This window comes from Protopterus annectens, chromosome 1.part1, assembly GCF_019279795.1.
Source record: "Protopterus annectens isolate FY-2018-M chromosome 1.part1, PAN1.0, whole genome shotgun sequence".
Lineage (NCBI taxonomy): Eukaryota > Metazoa > Chordata > Ceratodontiformes > Protopteridae > Protopterus > Protopterus annectens.
The window spans coordinates 1,166,223,358-1,166,244,409 of NC_056726.1; the positions used below are offsets into that span (position 1 = coordinate 1,166,223,358).

The 21,052-nt window shown below is 38.3% G+C and overlaps 1 protein-coding gene across 1 annotated transcript in view; it reads right to left on the reverse strand.

Annotated features, from left to right (window-relative positions):
- The window catches only part of PRKCG (protein kinase C gamma), a 4,166,346-nt gene that overhangs the window by 2,232,650 nt on the left and 1,912,644 nt on the right, over positions 1-21,052 (reverse strand). The window contains exon 3 of the mRNA XM_044080462.1: positions 2,050-2,132. Within this exon, the coding sequence (XP_043936397.1) occupies positions 2,050-2,132 (83 nt within the window). The remainder of the gene's footprint in view (positions 1-2,049; positions 2,133-21,052) is intronic.

Genomic DNA, 21,052 nt, shown 5'->3' on the forward strand with positions numbered 1-21,052 from the left:
TCTTTTTTTTATTTTCTCTTTAAAAGTTAGTTGCCTGATATGCAATTTAAAAAAATAATGCTGCCAAATATATAGGCCAGAGTTGGCTTCCATTCAGCTTTCAGTTATAAAGACAATATCCACCTCCAGCAGCAAGACTGATGTGGGCCTGGCTTTCACAGCAGGTGCAATTGGCTTGGCTTAACACTCCCCAAGCATGGTCAGACATTGAAAAGATCAATCTGTCTGGTTAGATGCTGGTATAGGAAATCACAAGTGCCAGCACAAACTACAGTTGACTTGGCTGAGGTCAGATTTCAAACTTAGGAACCGGCAGATGCAACCATTAAGACAGGAAGCTCATTTATATTTGTGGATGACCCATCCAGCATGCCATAATGTACCTTTCAGACTGTTGCATCAGAATTTCCAATGTCCAGCATTTCAAGTATATGCAATTTGACATAGAAGAATACAGAAATGAGATACAGACTCTGAAGGGTGTACCACCTCAAGCAGCAAAGTCTGAAATGGTTGCCATATTTCTGTAGATGCATTCCACATTGTGTAATAGTACCCTATGGTGTATTCCAGATTCAAACAGACCTGGTTACATTTCTAGTTGGCAGAAAATGGAATTCATGGGTATGGGTATACAAAGGTGGAGACTTTGCTGAGAATGTACTTTTTACTTTGGAGCTTGCCTGAGGTCACCAATCATAGAAGAAAGAGTTTTTATTTTTCAATGAACTGCAAAGGCACCCATAACTTCCTTTTCACGATTTCTCTTAAGAGTGCACTAAGACTTACTATAGGCACTTGCCATTAGACTGGGAGGATACATTCAGGCTCAGGCCACTCAGATGGTCCTAGACATTGCCTGCAACTACATTCCCCTTTCGTATGGGTTAGACAGTCAGATGGCAGGATCTCATGAAAAATAACCAGCAGTAATAACTCATGATGCTAGCAACAATTACTCTAATTCAGATTCTACAATAAAAAATAAACATTTAAATGTAAACAGCAAACCTGGCTCTTTAGCTGAAGCAGATAGTACAAAACAGCTGTTGATAATGAATACAGCCTATCTGTATCACTACACTACATAATAAAGTTACAAACAAGCATTCAGTAAATACATTATAAATGCCCCGTTCTGCATTTGCAATACACTGCCAAACACTTTGCTGAGGTAAAAGTATATAAATTTTATTTTATATTTTTAAATCACTATATATAAATATAGGCACTCACACTGCCTGTAAAAAAACAACTAATTAATAGCACACAACACACAGCAGACTGTTACTAATATGACAGCATCATAATTATCTAAACAGCATAGCTTGTCTGAACAAAAATAGCATCTGGATTGTTAAAATTCGTAGTACACTTCGCTTCTGCATGGCTGCAGAGATAAAGAGTTAGGCAATTTTCACCAGATAACTATAGCATGTCAGTGACATTTTCTTATTTGGCATCATACTACTTAAAGTTATTCTCACAGTGGCAGATTGCTTTTAAATTTTAGATACTGCCTATCAAACTGGAGTGTAATAGAGCAATTTAAGACTATCCATAAGATAAAAGCTTGTCTCTCTATGGCATTGAGATGACATACAATATTTTTAGCTATCCACTATGGAAAAATCGACAATTTAATAAGTGCCAACAATATCAGCATAAGTTCTGTCATATATTAGCCAGTAAGAAGCAATAAATTAATGGTGATTCCAAAAGTTGACTTCAGAGCAGCTTCTGACATTATTACATTGGTAGGGCTGCAGTCACAAGCAAGACAACAGTCAGAATCTTAAATGCAAAGAAAAAGCAAGGCACATCAGCTCAACAAACACATCCATATCAATGCCGGCCAGAAAACCTGATCCAAAAGCCACCACTGACCCAAGCAGTCAAGTTGCCCAGACCATCAAAATACAGAGCAATCCTTTGCAGGTACAGTTATTAATTACTGACACAAAAGTATTTTGAAGCTGACTGATCTGAACTTAAAATGGTACTTAATCTTTAAAAGAAACAGTAATACATGAAGGTGTGCGTACTCACATCAGTGCTGGGCCCTTTTCCGGCTCCAGGACAAATGAACGTGACAAATTCATGACACCTCTTATGCACAACAAAACTGCATACTGCAAGTAAAGAGAAAACAAACATAGGTTAATTTTTTCTTCTGGATATGTTGTATCAAATTCTAATGCCATAATGAAAGAAACACATTTTATTTTTGCCATATAGAAGAAAGAGTCTGCTACCTTAAAATTTTCCATTTCAAGGTGTTTCAAAGAGCAGAACGGTACAGTAACCTTTCTAGATCACACTGCCTTGTTTTTATACCCTCAAAAACAGCATTAAAATATGCAAAGGGAGTTATTACAAATGAATGAACTACTCTGCAAGTTAAGACTTTTTTTAACTGTGTTTACTTTACATGTATGTGAACTGGATGACTAGGGCTCTTTTGAAGTCGCACCCTTGGTTCTGCTTTAAGTGTATGAAGTAAATGAGAAGAGAACAGAACCAGGATTAGGTAGAACATAAAAATACAATATAAAGATTAATACATTATAATTTAATGGCTGTCATTTTTGAACCCACGACTCATTTTACTAAGACTTTGTAGTAATATTTCTTATAAAACTGAAACAAATGTATAAAATAAATCAAGTGTTATCATTCTCCAAGGTAATAGCTACTGCATAGCATTGACTTGGAATGTGCAACAGGAATAAATGCTGAGTTACACATGAAACATAAGCACTAATTACATCCCATCATGTCCAAAATCTGGATGAGGGTGAATCCAGTGTCTCTGAAGAGTATCAAATGCTTAAGTAACAAATATTTTACCGAAAAAAGATAAATACCCATTGCAGTCTGCCATGTCCAAATATTGGTTGTGACAATTCAGCAGTCTGTGAAGAGTCCTTACCTTTATATATTTTGACCTTCTACTGAAACAAAAGAGTACGCAGAAAGTACATTCATAACCTGATCCCACACTATATCAACACTGGAATAGGTTTGAAACTGTCAGAGTTATACCAGCATTATTGTTTTCTTATTTGCAATATTCTTTCAACTTGATTACCTTTATAAGATCTTTGATGGAATAACAAAAATTCTTAAAAAATATGAAGGATCCACACTGGAGAACAATTAGGTGTGCTACTTAGAGATGACACTGAACCAATATGAATATGTTTAGATTAAAGGCTTAACAGTACTGCAAAGACTGTTAGATCCTATATTATTGAAGCATGTTCCTTTTTAGAAAAATGCAAAATGTGAAAAGGTAAAACTTTTTTTTCCTTTTGGTGCAATTGATGTGGCAATGCTTTACTTTGTCATCCAACAACTGGATTGTGATGATAAGTGGAATAAAGCTGTTGCTGCATCTGTATATACTGCACATAATATGTCATACTGGGTCTATATTAAAAGACTGAAAAATTAAAACTGCGAACGCCTAAAGAGTGAAAGAAACAGAACCTCAAACTTGTTATTGTGGGGGGCTGCACCCCCCCACACCCCCACTAAATATATATTTCAACTTCGAGATCGCACTACAGTGAGGAAAGGACAAATATTCCAATCTTCACTGTACTGCGATCTGACAAACAGCACTTCGAGGTTCCATTTTTTTTTCCACTCTTTAGGTGTTTGCTGTTCTGCTCTTTTGGTCTTGTAATATAGATCCATTATATTATAGTATAATATAGTCATTTGCTATTTTCACAATATTTAATGCATTGTGTCTGCATTTTAAGCCAGACACCATGCATTTTAAGCTAGAATCAGCTGATTTGAAATGCCTGATGTGTTAGCATTATTTTTGTTGAATTGCCATGTTGTTGACAATAAATGTTTCCTACTAGGCTAAGCTGATGGTGGATCCTGACATGTCTAAGACTTCCAACAAATACTACTTCGCAATGATAGATATGCACTCTGACATAGAGAGATAGAGATTTTGATGATTTATTTGACTAGTGTGACACAAATATCAAATGATAAAGGGGAAATTATATTAACTTATATGAATGTTATAGTAACTAATATTTTTTTTTCTTGTTTAATGGAGTCCTACCAATGGTTACATGGCATAGCCATGTGGGCTATAATTCCCACAACGTTTGCTATCCTTGCCAAATAGGAAAATGTTGTTTTTATCAACAGTATATACACAGAGAAAATGCTTGCTTTATTTACAACTTAATTGTAATATAAGCAAGGACAGAAACTGAATTTAATTAATCTGTTAGTTATTTGAATCCTATGACTTTTCTGTTTTATGGACAGAATTACATTCAGCATTTTTGGATATGAAACTGTATGCTGATGCAGTAACAAATAAAACAATCTAGAAACCAACCTTTTCTAAAAGATACTTACAAGAAGATAGAAATATATTAGGATTGTTTCATTAGGAGTCAAACTATTCATTTGTCCAGAGTGACTATTTCTAATGAAGTTTTTGTAAGGAAACATATCAATAATAGTCTACTTGATGAGAAGATAATGCATTACAGGCTAGTGTAATTGTAATTTGACATGTGGGCTTACATAACCTTATGTATCACTTGAGACATTTAAACTTAGGAAAATTATTAGAAAATTGTTTTAATGTGGGCATGACCATTTGAATGCCATTAGAAGTGAAGCAAATAGCAATGCACTTTATAAATGTATTCTTCCTGAAATCATCAGAGGTATTTTCTTTCTTGTATGTTTTATTAAATATCTCTCCTAATGTTACAAATGTTTACAGCCATTATCTTTCAGTTTTAACACAGATTTCATTGGGTCTGATCTTCTTCTTCCCAGTTATTCTTCATACATCTGACTTTTATTAACAATACTCTGATTCATGACTAAAGATTTTATTATTTTACTGTGTGAATTTCTCATATCATTCCTGTATAATATACTTCCTATGTGGTGTGACACCCATGCACTGGCCCAGTAATCAAGGAGCCTCAATCCTCAGCACTAGCACCAGTGAAGGGCATGTACATTGGGAAGGATAACACATAAACACACAGTAAAGTACAATTTCCCTTAAGAGCACACAGACATCACAGTCAGTCTGGGGCTGTTGGTTTCTCCCTTTCTTTCCAGATCCCCAATAAGACTCCCCACTGGCACAGCTATAGGGTACAGATCTCAGCCTAGTGGTGAAGCCAAAACCTTCAGCACCCTCTCTGTCCAACCAGTGCTTCATGTCCATGCCCAAGTAGCTACACACACATGCACACACTTTAAGACATGAGTTATATACAAACACACAGACACTCCTGGGGAAGGCTGGCACATGTTCTCCAGCTATGCCCCTTTCTGCCCAGGCTATAAGGTAATAATCCACTCCCACCAACCACTATTTATCAGCTACTAATAAGGCCCTTACCAAAGGGTGTCCAATTTTACTGTGTGATATTATTATCCAATTAGTAAGTGTGACGAACAGCAAAACTATTGGAGTGGCTTTGTACAGTATCACCAGATACATGCAAGTACTCTAGAGAAACAGCCACAGTCAAAAGGTTTAAAAGTATTTACTAATAAATAATAAAAACACATGACAATACTCATTAATTCAACACAATGACATTTCAAAGTTCAGTGATGACAGGAAAATGCTTTAAAATAATGCTGTAGAATAGTCTGACATAAATATAGAAAACAGCTAGACTAATCTGGCTATTTCTATCTATCTCTAAGAGAAATCACTGTTCTAAATAAATATCTTAGTCACAGAACAAAGGCAGAGTGCTGGTGCGTTGATGTGTTCAGGTTCAGACAAGATCCAAAATGCCCTATCTTTCTCTCTGAGAAAGTCTTAAATTGATAACACAGTACTGCTGAATCATTTCAGATTACATAATTCTCAACAGTTCTGATTTAGTTTCCCAGACTAACAGAAAATCAAAATTTACATTTTGTTTTGTAATCTGCACCTGGCCAGGATGCCACAGCAATAAAAGATATTATACATGTAAAACCTTAGTAATTATCTCTTAAATCAAGACAATAGAAAGAATTTCCTTCCCCAGACATCCTGTCTCTGAGCTTGAAATCAAACAGTCATACAGTGCTTGACTTATCAGCTTTCTTCCAGCAGAGTGCACTGTGGTTACATTTTTGAAGCTCAGTACAACATATAGTTTAATCATAAAATATAGTTTTCTTTACATTTGTAAACCAAGCCTGTGGATTAGGTTAATCTTTACAATGATATAAAATTATCTACAAAATTCTATCTAGCTTGGCTGGCAGTCTTCACATGTGGTATAATCTACAGGTATTTACAAGGCTTACAGTGCAGGCCCCAATTGAGAAATCTAGCCCAGATTCTCAGTTGTTCCCAAGCACTGTCTGCTTCAGTAATGTGATTAGGGTCACATAGTAGGCAAATGAGACCCGAGGGAGTCAAACTTTGTACCACAGGAACTACAGCTCACACTCATAGCCCTCTGTGCTAACTGATATATTCATAAACTGTAAACTTTTCTTTGAGTCAGCTCACAAAATGTCAACCAAAAAGTTTCAAAACTCAAACCATCGAAAACTCTAAAATTGACTTTAACATCGTTCCTGCAGTGGAGGTCAGAACAATTTTCCTTACTCTGTCATACTTGCTGCTTTGTGCTTGATGTTGTTTGGTTAACATTTTGTGAGTCAATCAAAAAATGTCCATGCATATGTACAGTGGCTATCAGAACACAAGGATGAGAAATTTCATGAATACTAGCTCCCTGTGTATTATTTTTCTTATTTGTAGACAGTTCAAGTGGACTTTAATGAGGCCATCCAAACGATAACCATGATTTAAAGAAGCACAGTGATGTTTGACCTTCCTGTTCTCGTGAATTTTTGGACATTTTATTTTTGTAATTCCAAGTCTCACAAATATGAGTCCTAAAATTACAGTAGGAACACATACAAATAGCAGCACACTATATGGAAAGAAGAAAGATGTAACAGACTGAACAAAGAATTCTAATTTGGACTGTATCCACTGTTGTTCACTGACAGACAATCAATACTTTTATATTATTTATTGACTCCACTTGATGAGAAATTAAAGCATTAGAGGCTAATTTAATTGTAATTTGACATCTGTGTTTACGTAGACTTATGTATCACTTAAAAGACATTTAAAGTTGGGAATCTTTTTAGAAAATTGTCTTAATGTGTGCAAGAACATTTGAATGACATTAGAAGTAAAGCTAATAGCAATGCATTTTATAAATGCATTCTTCCTGGAATCATCAGAGGCATTTTCATTCTTGTATGTTTTATTAAGCTGTGAAGGTCAGGCTGTGTAATAAATATCCATTTTCAGCAGAGGCACAAAGAGAAAAGTTGCAGAGAGTTAAATAACCTCAGTAATAAAACAGTAGAACAAATGTAATTAAAGAAAAGCATATACCATTTGATAGTGGAATACATAGGATACAATAAAACATGAGGAGAAACCAGTGATGTAAAAATAATAATAAATAAAAAAATGACAGATGTGACAATAAGTGTATACAAAAGTATTAGAAATATAGTCTACTATGCTAGGCAATGACAACATAAATAAAATAAAAATAAAGATACACATCCACCAAAAAGATACAATTCCAACATAAGAGTGAGCAGAGGGCAGATAGTATGATGAGAGGTTAGATTAGTAAGAATTTGTAAAGTATTTGTTAATGTAGATCATACAGGTGAGGTCTACAGGCAAAGCCATGAGTTAGTGAGAAATTCTTTGAGAGGGGACTTAAATGCATAGTGACTACATATAGGTCTGATTAAATTTGGGATAAAGTTCCATAGTTTGGAGAAGCAGTGTGAGTATAAACTTTACCCCATGCTTTTTTTTGTCTTGAGAGCTTAGAGGGTGATTTAGGTGATAGTGATGATGTACTATGGAGATAAGATGGCAGACAGACAGGTTATATAATATTTTATGGGCTAGAAGAATCTGTGTATAGGCTAGTTCACTGTTACTTTTTGTTTGGAACTGTTTTTGTAATTTTATTTTTAATATGCCTGCATGCCCCCCCCCCCCAGACCCTTCGCTGAAAATGGGCTCTTGCTCAGTCGGATGTTCTCGGGTTAACAAATGTGAAATAAATAATTAAATGGTTGATGTGGGAGTTCTAACAATTTGATAGCATGTAATGCAAAGCAACAATAAACTTTATGGGGCAGGTTAGCTGCAAATTTAGCTATCTTAATATATCGTTACTCCTTTTGTGATTTAAACGAGATCTGGATATTAGTCAAAATAGGTGAGCCATAGAGAATCAAGGGTAAAATATAAGCGTTAGCTAGGGTGATTCCACTAGAAGGAGTAAGGATTTTTTGTTCTATATAGCAGATCTGTATCTGTTGAGTTATTCTGATAGACTTTTGAATGTGAAGATCAAACTTTAAGTTGTCACCTATGTTGACTCAAAGCAATTTAGTAAGAGTAACTACTTTAATAGCTGTGTTATTTACAAAGGTAATGAGGATGTTTTAGCATTGTCATTGGACTTTGGAAAAAATAGTAGTAATGGTGTCAGAAAAGTTGAGGAGAGCTGTAGTGGTGCTATGACCTGGTCAGAAACCATGTTGTATTGGGGTTAGATTGTTTTTTGTAAGAGGTACTAAAGAAGTTGCTCATGAATACATTTTTTTCAGGATCTTAGAAAGGGAGGAGAAAATGACAACTGGCCTAAAGTTAGAGATTTCATAGGTGTTGCCTTCTTTATGGAGGGAAATAATGAAGAAGGGCAGAGGCATGGAGTCTTGAATAGATCTGTTAATGAAAATTGAGATGTTGTGTATGCAATACTATCTGTAGTGAGCTTAATGTGCTCAGCAGTGAGATCAGCAGCAGAAGAAGAACAGGGCTTACGTTTCTTTATTAACTGTTTAACATATTATGTGAAGACAGGTTGGAGACTGAAGGTATGGATATCAGGACTAGTAAAAATTTGATGTAGATGAAATGGTTGGGGAGAGCTGGAGGTAAGGAAGACTTGATGTTGATGAAGAAAGTGTTACATTTGGTAACTGATTCTGAGGGGGCTAAGTCCAGACAGGGGTTTGGTGATGAAGGAGAAAGAAGTTGAAAATTTTTCTTAATTGACCTCCAGAATTACTTTGGATTTTTTATGATTATCTTGTGGGTTAGAGTAATATTTTTTGTCTATGTAAATCTGCTTCTTGGTGAGGTTGCATAAGTCCTTATATAGCTGTAAAGTTTGAGGGGCTTTATCTTTGTGCCATTGTTTCCAAGCTTTGTTATATTTTTGCAGAGTAATTCTTGTAGAATGAGACAACCAGGGGGTGTGAATATGTTTCACGCTTTTATTTCTGGTAGGGCCAAGTATATTTAAAGTATTGATGTATATATTGTTGAATCTGTTGACAGCTTTGTCTAGAGAATGGGTTTGGAGTGGAGACCATTTGACAAATTTAAATTATTGGGTGTATCAAGATGAAAGTTAGAAAGATTTTGTGTAGTTCTGTATTAATGTTCATTTAGCTGGTGGGTGATTTCTCTATTGGTGAATATAGGATAATGATCACTAAGGGAATCAGGTAGAACCCCTGAGATAGCATACTTACAGGGTTCCAAAACAAGTATCCAGTCAAGAATAAAATTTTTATAATTTGCTTTATTGAATCGAATATGGGAAGAGATCAGCTGTTTGAACCCACACAAGTTAGGACTAGCAGTTGAGACGTTAGATATCACAGGTAATCAGTCAATGTTAAAATCACCTAAGATAATGGTTTCAGTAGTAATATTTGTAGTTATCCAGCAAAGAATTTATGCTAATAAGCTTATTATTACCTGATTACATGTAGAGGGCAACTTTACAAAGCTTCTTATGTTTACTTACGTTAACAAGAGAGATAAGAAGTTGTGCATTTTGGAAGGTTGGTATGTCAGTTCTGAGGGTGAAAAACGTAGACAGTTACTGTATACAATTGCAATACCTCTTCCTTTTTTTGTGTAGTCTGTCATATCAAATTATACTGTAGCCAGGAAATAGGGTTTCCAAATCTTTTACATGCAGTTTTATCCATGTTCCTGTAATGACAGTAATATCTGGTGAGTATTGAAGAAACCATGCTTGTAGGTCTGTAACTTTGTTTAGAATACTATGAATGTTAATGGAAGTAAGAAAAAGTTTTGTGGGTGTTATATAGGAGTTACGGGCAGAGGATGGTGAAATGAATGAGGAAGAGGGGCCAGGGTTGGGATAGATGTCACCAGAGTGATTTTAGAGTAGAGAGGATTTGGATTAGTTAGTTTTTTTTTATAAAGTATATGCATTTTTCTAGGTTATGTCAAACAGAACTGAATGCTTTGATGTTTTGCATTTAAATAGGTTGAACATTAAATAAATTTGAGGAAATAGATATGAAGGATGGTTTAGCCTGAGTATAGGTAGGGTGGCTGGTAGTCTGTGAGTGTGAATAAAGTGAGAGAGTACCATGTTATGTAGTAAGGTAACAAACTGAATAGTAGAGATGGGAAGGTGCAAAGGATAAGATGGTAGATAGAACTATGGAGTAGTTAAGGGGTGATTATAGTCGAATGAAAAAGAAGTTAAAGGAGAAGGGAAAAATGAGGGGAAAATAGATGTGAGTAGAAATGGCTTGCTGGAGACTCAAGCCACAGTGGTCACTTTTTTACAGAGATGGAGGAAGGCTAAGATTTTAATACTTTATAGTCAGAAAAATGTTGGATATACCATGGTGTGATAGAATGAAATTGTGAATTAAAGAAAGTATTTGGAGAGTGATTAAGTGGGTGATGTGTATAATAAAATGTTTGTGGGTGTTATGTTTTCTGTCAGTATTATGAAAGAAAGGGTAATATTGAAGAAGAACTTGGAAGGAGAAAGAAGTGAATACTGTATGAGGGGGAAAGGAGAATAAAAGTATAGATTGTAAAGTTAGAACAATATAGAAGAGTAAGATAAGTGAGGAAGCAAAGAAGAATATGGGCGGAGGGAAGGGGACATAAGATTGTGAGGGGGTTGTGTGAATGCTGTTGGATAATGAGGTAGTAGCAGGGACTGGTAAGGCTAGTAGAAAGAGGAGGGAATAGGAATGAGGAATGAGGAATGAGGAAGGGGAAGGGGTATGTTCAGTATAAATCTAGATAAGAAGGGGTGGATGAAACTTGGGGGTAAGGTAGCGGAGCGCAGGGAGCCCAGGTGTAGAGCGGGTGAATGAAGTAGGTTAGAACTACTCACAGATGGAGGTATTAGTCCAAGAAAACCAATCATTAGAAATGTAGCTAAGGGAAGGTTTAAACAGCAGTGTGAGTGGTTTTACCAAAATAATGTGAGTAACTCAACAGGACAATGGAGCAGGGACAGTTTAAAATAGTTGCTCACAGGTTCATAGGTGTTTACTAGCCTAATGACCACAATGGCTTTTTTAAGCCTAGCTATGCATCCCAAATGTCTGACAAGTTCTTACACCCTTGATAAGTGTAAGCATTGGCCTGGGAGATGAACCATTTATAGCTTACCTGTTTGCATTAGAGACATAGGTGCCAAACTAGGGATGAATTTCTGGTTTCCCATCCAATTGTCCAAGTTGCACTTGAATTGAGTTAGGAAGGAACTCTGCTTCACATGGATGGAGGAGCCTGTTCCATAGATGGGGTAGTCTCTAGGATACATAGCTATCTCTCCAGCAGGTCCTACTTATATCACAGGCAAGGTTTAAGTTTTTAGAATTGGTAATTCTCGTACTGCTTGTTTTGTGAATATGCAGGACGTCCATCGGAGTGGGGTCTGACAATGCCCTGTATTCCAGCCATACAGTACATCTCTCCTCAAAAGCCTGTAGGAGGCAGAATACAGGGATAGGCCCTTGAGGCGGTCAGCATAGGACATATTACTTATGCCCTGTATTCTTTTAGTGAAGAACCTCTGTGGATGCTCCAGTTGCTGGTTATGCCGTGTTAGGTACATACCAAAGGGGGCATTGTGCTCAATGATAGGTCTGATGAATGCCAAATGCAGTGGAACAATGACTTCTTTGGACTTAGATGCCATGCCTTTGTCTATAAGTTGTGCAGCATAGAATGATTTCCTCGCCACTGCAGACATATGATGATCAAAGGCTAGATTATTATGTGCGTTCTTAAGTCTCTGACTACTGGGTCAACTCTAAGGAGTGTGTTGTCAATATGATAGTTACCAGGGAAGGAAGTCTTCCCAAATTATACTATTATGCATTTCTTGTCATTTAGTTTTAGTCCATAGCTCTGACACCAGTTGTTTGTCTGTGTCAGCCCCTCCTGGAGAACATTTGAGTCAGTATGAGTTTCAATGACAGCTCCTAATTTGCAATCATCTGCAAATGTAGTCACCCAGAGACCACTGACATTAGCCTTGAGTTCTGTGAAGTAAATTCCAAAAAGGAGCAGTCCAAGGACTGATCCCTGAGGGACTCCACTTGTGACTGACCTCTTTGTAAAGGTGGACTCCCCAATTATAACTTCCTGGGTCCTGTCTGTGAGCCAGTTGGCTATCCACTGGGTGACATACAGGTTTTACTTAACCTCTTGAGTTTGTCAACAATGCCTGAGTGGGGTATTGTGTCAAATGCCTTGGCCAGGTCATGGTAGGTAGTGTGAACGACTTTTCCCTCATCCATTGCTTTGGTGACCTTCTCAAAGAAGTCCACCCAGTTGAGATGGCATGATCTGCCCTTGACGAAACCAAACTGGATTGGGTCCAGTATCTAGATGTTTACTGTATCTCTATTTATCATCTCCATGATAATTCTTTCTATGGCTTTACATATAAGAGTAGTGTTTCCAGGGTATGTAGATGGCCCACCTTTGTGCAGAGGGATGACTGTTGGCTTTCTCCATTCATGAGGCGTGAAACCTGGTAGGTCATATTTCATGTTATTTAGAAGGTATCCTGGGATATTGTCTGGGCCCATTGATGCAGTGTTCTTGGTCTTAAAGATACCATTAAGGACCTGTTCCCTAATGATAGAAGGGGGAGTTATTTTTGATGAGGGAAGGTTTAGAGGGAGAGAGGAGTAAAACTGGAGCTCATTTTATCAGCCAGGAGGTTTGCAATATCTTCTGACTCAGTATAGGTGGTTTCATTTACAATGAGCTCTGTACACAATTATGTTTTGCCTTTGAGGTTGCAGACATAGCTAAAGAATGCTTTGTGGTTGTCCTTGGCCTGGAAAACTAAACTTACCTCAAAATTGGCTCTGGCAGACTATTTGTCCACTGATTTGTTTGTTTAGTTTGATGAGAGTGCTTTTATCCTGCTGGGTGCTGCAACTCCTAATTTTGCTCTGATTTTCTTCCTCCTGTCATACATCTGATTGATTTTGTGCTTCCACCAAGGTGGCTTGTTTTTTGAGATAGTTCTGTACTTCTTCCTAGTTTATACAGCTGCCTCAATGCAGCTATTAACATGCTTGTACAGGGTTTCTTTGAACAGTTCTGCATAGGCAGCATGTTCTCAGGGTTTATAGGGGCTTGAAATTTTGCCAGGTTCTCACTTAACAGCAGGAGGTTAGCCTTAGAATAGTTTCTGAATAATTCTGGTTCAGCTGGGGGTCCGGGTTTTATTTTTACTTCAAAGGAGACCATTTTGTGGTCTGACCCTACCAGGGAAGGCATTACAGTAGGTGGTGTGCAGCACTCCCCCATATTAGTGAGGACCAGATCAAGTATGGTTGCACCCGTGGTTGGTGTATTGACTATTTGGTCCAGGGAGTTTGTGTTTGTAAAATCCAGGAATCTCTGTGCATGTACATTTGGTGTCATATAGGATTCCCAGTTAATAGTGGGGTAATTAAAGTCACCCATGAATATGGTGTTGGGTTGGATGGTTAGTGTATCTAATTAGTTGAAATAAATGGTATGGGTTTCCTGGGTCATAGACGGGAACCTATAGCTTGCATTTAAGTGGTATTGGATTTTACCTATGGTGATTTGAACATGGAGCAGCTGAAGTGCATTGTCCTGTTTGACCAGCCTTGAAGTATATTTATTTTTGATGTAAATAGAGGCACCTCCACCTTTAGTCCCTGCCTGTGAAGTAGCTGGTCTAAATGTGTGGAAAGGTGTGCTGTCGGCAGCTTTAAACCACATCTCAGAGATCACACAGACATCAGGATTCTGTAGGATCATGGGTAAGAAAGCCATATAACAGGTCTGAATCACATTAACATATGAAGTGTCCTTTTCGTTTAGCAGTAGCACTGCCTGCGAGTTCAGTGGTACAGATGTTTTTTAGCAGCTTATCTACTGTCAGTCTTATCCACTGTCTGCACTGAAAAATATTTTTGTAGGCTACAGATCCACACAGAAGAACAGAGATAACTTTATTCAGAAAGATCGGGAAACCAATGACTTTCAAGACTGGGTAGAAGGTACAATCTTGCAAGCCTAGTGGCAGCCCTATATACTGTCTACACTGAAAATTATTTTGTGTAGGCTGAAAATCCACCTAGCAGAACAGAGATAATTTTATGGAGAAAGGTAGGGAAAGTGATGACTTTGGACACTATATGGAAGGGACAATCTTGCAAGCCTAGTGGCAGTATTATATATACTGTCTAGACTAAAAAACATTTTTTTTGCAGGTTGCAAATCCACTTAACTGAACAGAGATAATTTTGTGCAGAAAAATGGGAAAAACTACGACTTTCAAGGTTGGGTAGAAGAGGCAGTCTTGCAAGCCCTGAGCAGCTATGTCCCTGTGTGTGTGATGGTGGTGATGAGAAGCCATACTTAAAGCTAAAACACAGGGCTATCCTCAATGGGCTAATTACTGTATATCTTATTAAGTACAGTTTTTACAAGCATGTTACTAATATACAAAATGATGATGGATTGGCCTGGACCTATCTCATCCCAGGAGTAGTTTGAAAGAACACAACAACAGGTTGGCAGGCTGGAAAGTCTTCAGACATTTACAACTATTGTTGAATTGCCAGGAATTACCTTAAAATGGTCAAAACTCCAATCACCAGAAAATACAAATCAAAATCTAAATCAGCTGTGTTTGAAGTGTTGAAAATTGTAACAGAGTAAAAGGAATCAGAAGTGGGATCTTTAGAAAAGGGAAGGATCATAGCATCAGAGGATCATAGGAGTTTACTAGGCTATCAACCCAGAGGTGATTTCAAGCACAGCCATTTATTTCATCCCAATGTAATACCATAGATATGCTAGTTAATACCCAGGATTGCATTTAGCAATGACTGCCCATGTCAAGGAGGGTTGTGAGCATTATCCACGGTAAAAATTTACAGTGCCCCATCCACTCGTCCAGGTTCCTTTTGAACAGTATCACAGAGGTGCTATGTTTCACATGAGTTGGCAGCCTATTCCAAAGATACTGTAGTCACTGGGAGACAAATCTGTCCCTCCAGTATGTCCTATTTAAGTTGCAGGTGCTATTTAGGTCCCTGGAATGGGTAGCTCTAGTCCTGTTTTGATTTATGGATGTTCAGCAAGTTCATTAGGTTTGGGTCTGAGATTGCTCTGTATGCCAGGCATAAGTCTCCCCTAAGAAGTCTATACAATACAGAGGATAGTGATATGGACTTTAGTCCATCTGTGTAAGGCATGTGCTGGGGTACCTTGCTCTTCTTTGTTAGAAACATCTGAGGTCTCTCCAATTGCTGCAGGTGCTTTCTATGGTACATGCGGAACATGGTGTTTTAGTCATTTATGGGCCTGATTAGTGCTGAGTATAGAGGGTTTCTACCTCCTTTGCTCTCAAGATGATGCCTTTACTAATCAAGTATGCTACATAGAGAGCCTTCCTTACTACAGTAGACACATGGTGGTCAAAGTTAAGGTAACAGTCAACTTGTGATCCCAGATTCCTTAACACTTTCTAAGTACACAGGACATTGTTGTTGATTTGATAGTGTGAAGGGACATAGTTTTTGCTGAAGGAATGATGATGCATTTCTATGTATTCAGTTTGAGACCGTGACAAAGACACCAGTCGGCGGTCGGCGTAAGACAATCCTGGAGTATACTGACATAATTTGGGAATTCAATAATTGCACCTAATTTGCAGTCATCCACAAATTTGGTCAGCCTCCACCCCTTAGTTTTGGCTTCTGAGAAGTATATCCCAAACAGCAGGGTGCCCAGCACTGACCCTTCTGACACTGCACTGGTGACAGATCTGCTGTCTGATGTGGAGTCGTCCACTTTGATTGTGTGTGTCGGGTTTGTTTGCCAGTTGGCAACCCATCTTACAACAAAGGGGTTTGCATTCAAGTTTGCTAAGTGTATTGGTAGTGCCTGAGTGTGGGATTGTGCTGAAAGCCTTTGCCAAGTTGAGGTATGCTGTATGCATAGATTTGTCCTTGTCAATTGCCCTGGTCACATTTTCGAAGAAATCCACCAGATTTAACAGGCAGGATCTGCCCTTAACGAAGCCAAACTGGGTTGGATCCAGGTTTTGGAGATTGCATAAGTCTTTATTTATGAGGTCCATAATGATATGATCCATGGCCTTACAGATGAGACTGGTCAGACTTATGGGTCTATAATTCCCCAGGTCTGTTTCTGGCCACCATTGTGGAGGGGAATAATTGTTGCTGTTCTCCATTCTCCAAGACAAAGCCTGTGGTTAGGCTGTGATTGAAAAGGGTACTTAATGGTGATGATAGTTCATGTTTTAGCCTGTTTAGAAGACAGCCTAGGATGCCATCTGGTCCCATAGTGGCTGTGTTTTTTGCCTTGGACAAAGTTTCAATGACCTGCTTTTCAGATATGTAGGGTGGGGAAATGTTTGGGGCAAGGTTTATAATAAGTTTCAAGGGGATAAGGGAGTGAAATTTTTGCCAAACCTGTCTGCTAGCAGGTTTGCTAACTGTGGGATCAGTGTGTGTGATACAACATAAAAGAGGCCAGCACCACAAGGACCAAAATAATGTTTTAATTATATTACATTCCAGACTGGTTTTGGCAAGTAGCCTTCATCAATGATATCCATATACATATTCATTGGTTTAAATACACTCAGTGTCCCATAATTTCCTATGACATCACTTCCACCCATAATTAGTGCAAAAAACTTTTTTTAGAAGCAAAAAGAAAAATGAATAACTACATCATATTTTGTCATTCAGACCTGGTGAGAAAAACCCCATATAATTTAATAATCCATTTCCTTTATTTTTGATTCAAAATAGAGTGCCATCCTGTTTTAAAGGATCTATTACCCATGACCTTATCTATTACTGCAAAAGTAAACCTAGCTGTTGTGTGTACTTGAGAATGTCTGTATAAAGGGTCTGTGATTCTTTGGTTACATATGTCACTTATATGTTCAGACATGCGACAGTGCAAAGATCTCGACGTCTGCCCCACATAAAAGGCAGAGCAAGTGCAACTGACCAAATGAACCACCCAGTCCGACCCGCAATTAGCAAAAAAACGTATATCAAAAAATAGACTCGTGTTTCTGCTCGTAAATTGTTTGGTCTTAAGCATGTGTTTACAGAATACACAGTGTCCACAATAATACAAACCTGTTAGTTGTTAGTTGTTGTCCTTCCTGATTCCCCCCTATGGATTTTCTTAAAGTGAGCAAAGTGAGATCCCAGGGTTTTCCCTTTTCGAAAAGAAAACTGACACCTCTCAAGTAAAATGGAGCCCAGTTCATCATTGGATGTGAGAATATTCCAATGTTTGTGAATTACATTTTTCACTAAACCCACATCCTGCCATATGTAGTTACCATTCATATAGTATCTGACCCCTGTCTATGCTATTTAGATCTATATTTTAAAAGTTCAGATCTTTGTTGGTTAGTAGCCCAATTGCTAGCTCCAATAACATCACTCCCTCTTTATTCCCTGTCAAAAAATCTGCTAGTAAGATCCTGCTTAAAGGTATGAAAGCTTTTTTCAGAAGAACAAATTCTTCTGATCCTCAGAAATTGAGACTTTTGGATATTCCGGATAGTGTGCCTAGGATGAAGGCTAGACGCATACAACAGATTGTTATATTGTGGGTATTTTCTCTATACTGAGGTGTGTAATGTGTGATCTGAAAGACGCAAAATCCTAGCATCAAGGAAATTGATTTTCTCTCTACTATACATTAAAGTGAATTCCATACTCCACTTGTTTTCATTAATATATTGCGCAAATTCCATAAGATAGTCAATGTCTCCTTGCCAAACCAGCCAACAGTCGTCCAGGAATCTTCTCCATATGTCAATTTCTGGCAAAAATAATGTTATGGTCATCATTGTAGATTATCTGTTCCTCTATATAACCCATGAACAGATCAGCATAAATGGGGGCAAACGATGCCCCCATAGCTGTACCTAGGTTTTGCCAATAACACTCACCCTTGAAATAGAAGACATTTTTGGTTAAAACATGTTCCGTCAAACACACAAGTAGTGTGCTGAATCCTGGAGTATAGAGTTCTACCTTATTAAGCCAGTACTCCAAGGCTTGCAAGCCTGCCAATGAGGGATGTTGGTATAAAGCGACATGACATCTAAAGTGCAACCAATTGGGCTCTAACTGGGAATCAGACACTATCTGTAGGAATTCAGTTGTATATTTAATTCTCGCTCTAACATGTTGCAATAGTGGCTGTAAATATTGAGTCAAGAACATAGATAGAGGCTCAGTAAGAGAACCAATTCCTGACACAATTGGTCTTCCAGGGGGCTGGTTAAGATCTTGTGAATTTTGGGCAGAAGGTATAGGTATTGCTTACCAGGCTCCCTTACAGTAAGATGTTGTCTGACTCTTTCACTGATAATGCCTTCATCCACCGCTTTTTCCAAAAATTCATCAATTGCTTTCTTAAAATTCGGGGTGTGGTCAATAGGTATGTTCATATAGTGCTGAGGGTTAGTAAGTTCATAGGTTCATAGGTTCATACTAGGCTATCTGCCCTAGGGCATTTATAAGCCTAGCCAGAATGTGTTTGGCTTTCGCCACCCATTTTAAATTTATTTTGCTATGCCTATTTCCCTCAGCCCAGTAATAACTGGAATCCATGACTACTATTGCCCCACCCTTATCAGCCGGTAGGATGGTAATGTCAGTGTTTCCTTGGAGTTCCTTAAGTGTGTGTTGCTCCCCTTTGGACAAATTATGTCTCAATACCTGAAAAGGACACAACTTAAAATGTATATCCTTTAGAACTGCTTGTTGAAAAATGGACACATGTTTATTCACAGGTGGAGTGAAAGAATCAAGATGCTCTCCTCCAAAAAAGGAAGCCAATCTGGTGGTCCCTTACCATAAACAAACTCTACAACAGAAGGAAAAAAACTGTTGCAGAAAATGGTGAAGTCCCAAGACTGGAAAAACTCCCTTGTTAGCCTCAGCAAAAAACTGAGATCCATCATTAAATCCTCTAAAGCTAGCTATGAAAACAAAATTGCTGCAGATTCTAAAGACACGCACAAGGCATTCCATAGTTATGTCAAGAATCTACATGGCAATACTCACATGGCAATACATATACAGAACCAACAGAAATTGCCAACATTTTGGCCGACTGGTTCAGTGTGAACTTTGCCCCCCTTTCACCCCCTAAAGGGCCTATCACAATACCTGAGGAATGTCAAGTCCCTATTATCATGGCTACACAGATACAAACTGCACTGTCCAAAGCCAAGAATACAGCTTCCATGGGGCCTGAAAATATCCCAGGCTGTGTTCTACATGAATTACAAAGTGAGCTGGCACCACACCTGAGTACCCTGTTCAATCACAACCTCATTTCAGGCTTTGTTCCTACTGAATGGTGCATTGCTACTGTCATCCCACTCCGCAAATGAGGAGTGACTACAGACCATCAGAACTACCATCCCATTAGCCTGACAAGTCTGATATGTAAGACTATGGAGGGCATCATCATGAACCTTATAAATAGGGACACAGGAAACCTCCAAACTCTGGACCTCACGCAGTTTGGGTTTGTGAAAGGTAGATCATACTTGCTCAATGTGATAGACTTCTTCAAGTCTGTCACCAGAGCTGTGGATGTGGGCAAGGTAGTTCACAAAGCCTACCTAGATCTTGCCAAGGCCTTCAACACCATCTCTCACTCAGGAATCATAGCTAGACTCACTAAACTAGGCATAAATCTCTATGTCAGTAGATGGGTTGCCAACTGGCAGAACCCCCACTGTGAAAGTAGCAGACTCCAAATCTGACTACTGACCAGTTACAAGTGGTATCCAACAGGGATAAGTCCTGGGTCCTCTCCTGTTTGGCATGTACTTCTCTGAAGTTCAAGCCAGCACAAAGGGATTCTGGCTGACCAAGTTCGCAGATGATTGCATGGGAGCCATTATTGATTCTCCAACTAATATGGACAATTTAAAAAAGGGCCTCATTGAGAGCAATGACTGGTACCAGAAACATGGCCTTAAGCTTAATGCCAAAATGTGAATTGTCATTCCCTTTGGGAAAAATTCAGTGTCCATGAACTACCACATAGGAGGTAGTCCACTAAATACTGAAGGTGTGATAAGAGACTTGGGGACACAGGTTGACAGCAGCCTCTCCTTTGATAACCACATTGCCACTGTAGTCAGAAAGTCCATCTATGTGGCACATCTCATTACAAAAGGTTTCTCATCCGGAAAGAAAGAGGTCATAATCCCTCTATACTCGGCCCTCATTAGATCTATTATAGAATACAACACCCTGTTTGGTATGTACCTCACTAGACACCTACAACAACTGGAAAGGCCACAAAATACCTCACTAAGAGGATTTTAGGCCTTAGACACATGCCCTATATGGACAGACTCAAAAGACCCCAGCTATAATCTGTCTCATATCACCTACTTAGAGACGATCTCTGCTTGACCTACAAAGTCATGTCTGACCCAGAGCTGTTAAATATGCTACACCTAAAGAAATCCCAATCCCTCCATGGCACACAGTCCAGGGACCTAAACCTCATTACCACAATAAACAGAACATACTGGAGGGACCTATGAACCTATGAACCTGTGATATTTTGCATTGTTCTTAGCAGTTTGTA